We start from the raw sequence: 8,372 nt of genomic DNA on the forward strand, positions 1-8,372 counted from the left end.
TAAATCTCTTCATGACCTTATGTTCTCATTTGCTTTTTAACCCAATTCATTTTCGTACTCAGTAAAACTTACAACTTAGTTATTTTGGGTTTTTTTCCCTTTAAACTTGCTTTGCAATCTTCTAAAAATCCATATTATTAAATTTCATTTAAAATATGTAATGCATAATATGTTAATACATTCAATCTCCATTCAAAATACATTTTTATACTACCATGTATGCTACTTAGGTAAATAGTTCGCAACACAACCATTATAAATGCAAAATGTTATTGTCAAAAGTTAATGTAATGAGCACATCTCAAGAGAAATTTTGAGGGTATTCAGCCGCTGGCATCTAATATATATATATATATATATATATATATATATATATATATATATATATTATATATATATATATATATATATATATATATATATATTGTTTTTTTGTTGTTTTGTTTATTTTTCAATGCTGATATAGACATTTACAGCTTCATGAAAGGAAGAAGAAAAATATAGTGCCAGTGCCAGATGTTTATCATCACCTACAAAATGTCTCTTGGTATATCCTATTACCTTTGGACTGTGTTTTTCGCTTACGAACATAAAACAAAAACTAAGGTTGCGTTGACCTACTCTCAACAATATCAAAAAGAACCAAAAAAAATATATTTTTAAAATATTGGACAACTACCATCTGTCAATTACCCATATAAATCAACAAAATTAAAAATCTCTTATATTTGAAAACCATAATCATTATTATTCAGTAACATTATCACCATAACAATTCAACAGGTAAAGAAAAAAAAGGAAAAGAAAACAAATATAATAGTAATAGAGATAGCAATGGTGGTAACGCTCTTTTTTTTCTTTGGAAAGGAAAACCACATCAAAAAATAACCACTGGTATAATTATAGATAACCACAGAACTAAAAAGGAAATGCTACTTTAACAATTATGTGGTGTAACTATTCATATTATAACACATCTCCTATTTCCATACATAACTTATCAAACCATTCCTCCTTCAGTTCTTTCATGCACACCATCTATTTGGGAGTCTTTCCAACAAATTACGCGGGTAGACCTGAAAAGAAAAAGAAATTTAAAAGAATTCGAAGTTACATTAAAGTAAAAAGAAGGGAAAAATTAGAGCATTGTAATGTTTGACGTAGCAATCAAGAATAATGGAATCTCCAATATGATGAGGGTTCTCCATGTTTAATTACTGTGTTGTTTTTTTTTTTTTTTTTGGGGGGGGGGGGGGGGGGGGAGAGTTATTACAATTTAGGTAGCTACTTATGTATGTGACCCATTAAAAAAATTAAATGCATAAAATTTATTAATTATACAACATTGACTGACAATCTGGTTGCGCTTAAGTATTGATGTTTTGGGGTTGTTTTGTTTTAATTGTTTGTATGTTGTTTTTTTTTTTTTTGTGGGTGGGTTGGGGGGGGGGGGGGGGGGGGTGGTTAAATTCTACTCTTTGTCTTTCAAACTTTGGTTTAAAATCATAATAACAGCAAAAAAAAAAAAGGAACAAAAACAAAAATCAACCACTAAACCCCTACACCAACAAGAAAACGACAAAATGATAGATAAATAAAATAAAGGAGACAAGGTAAGTGTTCTGAATATTTTAAAATGTAGTAGAATACCTACTTACCATAATAAAGTTTACATTCTTTTAATGCTTCATTAAATCCAGAGCACAAGCTGATATCAGCCTGGGTCTGTGTACACTTGAGAAACTGCTCTAACTGCAGTTTGCATGGGTTATTGGGATCAAAACCTGTCTGCTGGACAGGAGCTGGAGCTGCAGCTGGGGCAGCAGGAGCCGGAGCGACCTCCTGAGCACCACCACCACCTCCACCTAAGGCTCCAGTCATAGCATGGCCAAGAGTGTGACCCTGCGAAGAAAGCATGCAAAAATAAAAGAGAGCAATAAGAGACTGCTTGAAGAATGAAATGATGATGATTAATAATAATAATAATAATAATAATAATAATAATAATAATAATAATAATAATAATAATATTAATAATAATAATAATAATGATAATAATAATAATAATAATAATATAATAATAATAATAATAATAATAATAATAATAATAATAATAATAATAATAATAATAATAATAATATAGCTCATCAATCAAGTAGAAACAAACATTACTTTACAGCAGAGAAGGAAACATGAATAGATAATAAGAGGTCCCAATAGCACAACTGGCAGAGCACTCGCTTCACACAAAAAGGAACTGAGGTTGATTCCTGCTTTTTTTTTTTTTTCATCTGACCCCACCCCCCCCCCCCCCCCCCCCCCCCCCCTTGTCCACCCAGCAGTGATTGGGTGGGTAGTTGCATCTGGTGGACAATACTTTGGGATAGACTCGTGTCCTCTCCAAACAGTAGTGAGCAATTGCTACTACTGTCCGTTTCATGCTATAGAAACCAGGATAAACTCCAGCTCCATGGCCCTAATCATGGAGGCAGGTGGAGAGGACAGCCCAAGGAAGAGTCAAATGGCGAAGCATCATTGATGGCCTATTCTCTGACTGTGGTTGAGGGTTTTAGTCAAGTAGGTCAAACCATGGGTCTAATGAATGGTTCTAAACGACTACTAAAAATTATCATCTTAACTGTTTTTTTACTTGCTGAAGGAGGGTTTTGTACCCGACCCTGTTAATTACTTTGTTCTGTTTTTAACCTGTTATTTTTTAAATATATATATATTTTTTTTTTACATTAATTTTTACAGTCCACATCTTCTTTCAGCTGAAAAAATATGTCAGCTTACCACAGCTGATCCAACAGCCACTCCTGCTGCTGTTGTTGCCATCTGTGCAAACATTCCAGGTTGTTTAGGTTGTACTGGCGCTGCCATGGGAGCTGATGGAGGTGGGTGGGCTGGCACTGGAGGTGGAGCACTTCTCATGGGCGGAGCTGGAGCTCTAAAAAGAATATAAACGAAAAGAAATTTTAGTCTGTCAACCTCATCAAGAGTATGCAATTTGTAATAAATCAAAGTTAAGTAAATTTTCCTCTAACTTTTGTAGAGTGATGATGCTATTCATGATGGCTGCAATACGCAATCAGATACTCTTTTACCCTGAAGTAAAATCTACCTTTCACTGTCATTAATTTTTCCAAGAACCCAACTGCTTTGGGGCAGTCCTACTAAAACATTTACAAAAACCAACAAAAACAAGTAGTTCTTCAGAGCCATTAGGCCCATGGAGTTTATCCCGGTTTCTATAGCGTGAAACGGACAATAGCAATTGCTTGCTACCCACCCTTTAGATAGGAAGCTAGTTTATCACAAAATACTTTCCAATCAATCTCACAGACCCAGCTACCCAATCACTGCTGGATGAACAGGGGTGTCAGAAAAAATCTTGACTGCACCTGGAATTGATCTCAGTCCTTTGTGAAGCGAGTGCTCTACCAACCGAGCTATCAGGACTAAACCTAAAAACAATGATTAAAAATTATCTCAGTCATAATCTGCAAATGAACTGACAGATTTTAAAGTCACAATTAAGAGTTCATGTCCAGAAGTCCCCTGCATGATATTGTAATTTAGTCAAGGCAATAATATTATTGGGGGGAGCCATTCCGAAAGTTCCTCGCACTAGCATTTCTTTCAATTTGTATTTTCACCGTGGATCTTTTGTCATGCGTTTATTTATTCAATTTGTCAATATAGATTAACATTTTAAAAACTCTAGAACAAAACTTGTTAAGTGAAAGTTTAAACTTTCTTAATATGACATTGTTTTTTGTTTTTTTTGTGAAGTATTGAAAGCAGTCCTTGGTTTTTGTTGTTTTTCTATTTGGGTTAGCTCGAGGCCGGAGAATTTTTTTTTTTATTAGGCCAATTAGGGTTATCTAGTAATATCTTGGTCTTAGTAAAGGTGCCAGGGTGTTTTGTTTTTTTTCATATACATTAGAGTTAGTTAAAGGCACTAGGTTTTATTTTTTTCTTCGGGTTAGTTGAGGGAATATTTGGGTTGTTTCCCTTAGCACGAGGATCTATCGGAAGACCTCTCTTCTTATTGACTTATAACTTATAGAGATTATTTGAAGTGGAAGGGGGGTCGTGCTTATTTGCTGGAAATCTCAAAAAAATGACGCAAAATATTGTGCATTACAACAATGTTAAACTAGGCCCATAAGTGGGTTTGGATGTCAGGCCTGCATATATGTACATGTCGGTCAAGTGCCATTCAAAAAAATTCATTGAGTTTGATGAAGAAACTGAGAACGCTGTGATTATCCCCAGACACCTGTCTGGAGATAATGAAAATTCGCTATCCCCAGACACATATTTGAAACTCCACTCTTTTAAACAATTATCCACATTTCAGAATATGGAATGTTTCCGAATGCACATAGAAATAAGGAAAGTTAATAAAATATCTATAAAAACATAAAATTAACCAACATTATATCAGTTGTTACTACATATACACTTCGAAGTGGGTGTCATGGCCGAATGGTTTAGTCGTCTGCCCTGGAAGTTTTCCCAGGATTGACTTTGTGGGTTCGAATCCTGGTTCCGCTATGTTTTTATTTTATTTTTTTTAAAAATTCCATCTTCTATTTACAGAACGTTGCAAGGGATAAATGTCCCATCCATCCTCCCCCACCTCTTTTTTTTTTATTTTTTTTTTTTGTGCGAGTCTACTCTTTTCTCCTTTTTGTTTGACCTTTTGTTCCGTTTCTGAGCATGAATTTCTTAAAATTGTTTTTTTTTTTTTTAAATTATTGTTTGTTTTTTTCTTCTCTATCTGACCATTTGGTCGCTCTCTATATATTTCTGTTTGTTTGCTTTTTAATTATTTATTCTTTTTAGACACTTTTTGAGATCGGAGGTGGGACGAATACGACAATTTGCTAGAAACTAGAAAGGAACTAAGAGAGAGAGAGAGAGAAAGAGAGAGAGAGAGTTTTTAAAAAAAAGAGGTGGGAGGGGAGGATGGATGGGACATTTATCCCTTGCACCGTTCTGTAAAAAGAAGACGGAATGTAAAAAAAAAAAAGAGGCAGAACCAGGATTTGAACCCGCAACGTCGATTCTGGTAAAACTTCCAGGGCAGACGACTAAACCATTCGGCCATGACACCCACTTCTAAGTCGACGCATATTGTGTATATGTAGAGAGCTGCGCCGGGGTTACCAATAATTAGCTTCTTTATCCTTTTCAATCATTCGTTTGGACAGAAAATTTTTTTTTTAACTTACCGCTTACCGTCAAAAGCAGTTTAGATTTGAAGATGCCAAAAAACATTCGGTACGAGACAATCCTTGATGAATTTCAAAAGTTGTGTTTGAAATCATATCGTAAATTTTTTCATGATTCATTCCTCGCGAAATCGTGGAGGCTTATGTCTGTTTTCAAGGTGCCGTTGCAAAAAAAAAACAAAGGTTTTTAAAAAAGTTTATTGAGAAAAAGATGCGGAAAAAAGTGTCCCTAGATAGGTATGCAATTTGGTGCATAAGTGCAGTATGTGTGTGTGTGTGTTATTTTTTAAAAAATCAAAACAATTTTAACCATTAATGGCGAGATTCCATCTTACACTCCCCAAACTCCAGATCTTAGTCTTAATGTTATCATTAAAAGACAAGCTTTGCGATTTATAATTTAATTGAAGCCCGAGTCGAAATATACTCTTACTACTGCTCTCTTGGTGGAAACGATTTATTCTGCATAAAAGCAATCTGGAGAAAAAAATCAGTGTCACTGTAAAAGGTTAAAATTTCATGAAGTACGCTCCGTGAACACCGCTGTAACAATCCTTTGAACGTCATCAGGCAACCCATTGTTTCTTTCATCTTTTCCCATCCCTCCTTACTATCCCCCCATCCATCTCTCTCTCTCTCTTGTCATAGTGTTATCCCTTCCCCTTCCCATTCATTGTAAAATGAAAACGTTCTGCTGTTTGCAGATACATGTATGATTGTTTTGTTTTTTTCTCTCACTAGGCTAGGATTAAAAACCAAGACCTCAGGTAATGGGTGTCTAATGCCAAAGTATAGATTCTCTCTTTGGCCAATTTAGTCACGCATTTGGCAGCCCAGCTATTTATTATGTTCTGCCTATAACTATAACACACAATAAGTGGGATTTTAAGGGTGGGTACGAAAGAAATCAAGGTCATAAGTAACCGTGCACAAGAGCTGTATCGGGAATTGGTGTCTGAGGGTCTTGCAAATACCAAATATTTTATGGAAAGGTCTTTCGAACTCCAAGACACCTGGTTTGTTTTGCTATCTTGGAACAAACGAAACAGAGATGTCTTGATGAGTGACCTAGTTATCTGATCTTGTGACCTGAATGTAAGGTTTTGTGACCTAGATGTCTCCTTTTGTCTGTGCAAGCCATGCGGGTAAGTACAGCGATAGCTTGCCAGTTGAGGAAAAAAAGGAAGAAGTAGCGTATCCGCATTTGAAAAAAAAAAACCTGAAAAAAAAACAAAACAACTTAACCTTTTAAAGGCGAATATCAATCTTACTTGGACCAAAAATAAAATCTTACCGTTTTCATCAAAAGACAAAAAACAAAATACAATTTAAAAACTTGAGCTTTTATATAGAGCAATATCCACCCAACGTGCTCAAAGCGCTTTTTATCAATATTCTTACTGCTTTTATGGTGGAAACGGTTTTTTTTTCTGCGTTAAAAAACAATATAAATGGAGACTATTATTTGAAAACAAAAAAATCAGTGTCACTGGCAAAGGGTTAATTGCAGTACTCCTGCATCCTGTGAGACTCTTACAGCACTTGCTAATCATAAAAAAGGAAATAGCAATCAACAATACTAAGTTGAAAAAAAAAAAAAAGGAGGGGGGGGGGGGGGGGGAGAGAGAGAGAGCAAACCCAGTAGCAATGCAACCTTTTAGCAGCAAAATTCGATCTTTGACCTAACACCAAATCTTCTTTCATCAAAAGACAAGTAACGGCAAAACGATTATAGACAATTGAAGTCTGAGTTGCGATAGTCTGACTGCTCTCTTGGTGGAAACGCTGTATTCTCCGTTAACAATAATAAAGATAAAAGCAAACTATTATCTGAAAGCAAAAAATTAGCTTCGCTGCTAAGGGGTTAAGAACACCTGCGAGCATCCTTGACATGCTCTACATCACCAAGGTCACCAAGCGACACGTCTCCCTTTCGTCTTCATGCAACCCCCTCCTCCACTCTCACGGTGGTGGTGGCGGCGGATAAAAAAGGCCTTTTTTCTTTCATTCAATCAACTTGACTGCTGTTGGACCCTAGTCCTCTCTACAAGTACAAGAAATAAAACTCACTTTTTTTCTGCTCCAACGAAAATATATACCCCCCACCGGTATAATTATTTGTAGCAGACGACAAATTTCTCAAAACGGTCACGTGACACTGTAAAAACAACACAGAAAGTCCATGAATACTTATTTACGGCATTTCCTTTAAACCGTGTAAACAAAATTTTGTTTTCATTCGACTCAACGGATCAGATTGGCCGGTATTTTTTAACGAACTAAAGTTCTGAAAAATCAAAATGTTTCTTAGAAAGTTGAAAGATTCTAGTTTTTGAAACAGGGGTAGGTTTTTAAAAAAAAATATTTCTCACTTTACGTGAATGCATGCTCAAGGCGAATTGGACATTCAGTCAGCGGAGGTTGGTAAGCCAAAGGCAAGGCGAGTCTCTCTGCTGACTCTGTAGTAACAGTAACAACTGATTTAATGTTGGTTAATTTTATGTTTTTATAGATATTTTATTAACTTTCCTTATTTCTATGTGCCTTTGGAAACATTTCATATTCTGGAATGTGGATAATTGTTTAAAAGAGCGGAGTTTCAAATATATGTCTGGGAATAACGAAATTTGGTTATCCCCAGACAATCAGGTGTCTGCTGGGGATAATGACAGCCAACTGAGAAACTTCCATTCTCTTACTTACCTGCCCATTCCACCCGATCGACCTGATCTGCGGGGCATGTTAATTAAAAATTGGACAATATAAGTATGTGCCTTCTTAAATCACTATCAAACACTCGGTGACTATTTATTGGGTATAATTTTGACCTTCACAAAATCTGTCGCAATATTCTTACTGGTACTTTCTAGTTTTATAACCGACGTTTTGACCGAAATGTAACTTTCCTACAAAAGAGTTCCGAGCCTTTTGTCTATTCATCCGTCATCCGGTAATTGAATCAGTTTGCTTGCTTGTTTGTTTGTTGTTTTTTGTTTGTTTGTTTGTTTGTTTAATTTATTTCAACTTCCTTTGTTTCCTTACACGTTTTCCTTGCATTAATTCATATAAACAGACAAGTCTAGGTGGGAATAACTCACCTCTGAAAATCAATAATTTTATCATTTTCTT

General features: G+C 35.4%; 1 protein-coding gene across 1 annotated transcript; it reads right to left on the reverse strand.

The window, feature by feature from the left end:
- Positions 1-408: 408 nt before the first annotated feature.
- LOC144969481 (coiled-coil-helix-coiled-coil-helix domain-containing protein 2-like) lies at positions 409-8,141 on the reverse strand. The gene is made up of 4 exons (XM_078908605.1): positions 7,947-8,141; positions 2,797-2,950; positions 1,659-1,902; positions 409-1,076 (listed from the first exon to the last, which is right to left on the reverse strand). The coding sequence occupies exons 1-4, from the start codon at positions 7,982-7,984 to the stop codon at positions 1,063-1,065; spliced, it is 450 nt and encodes a 149-aa protein (XP_078764731.1). The 5' UTR covers positions 7,985-8,141; the 3' UTR covers positions 409-1,062.
- Positions 8,142-8,372: the final 231 nt, after the last annotated feature.

This window comes from Berghia stephanieae, chromosome 3 (assembly GCF_034508935.2).
Source record: "Berghia stephanieae isolate SIO BIC M18660-M18661 chromosome 3, UCSD_Bste_1.3, whole genome shotgun sequence".
Lineage (NCBI taxonomy): Eukaryota > Metazoa > Mollusca > Gastropoda > Nudibranchia > Aeolidiidae > Berghia > Berghia stephanieae.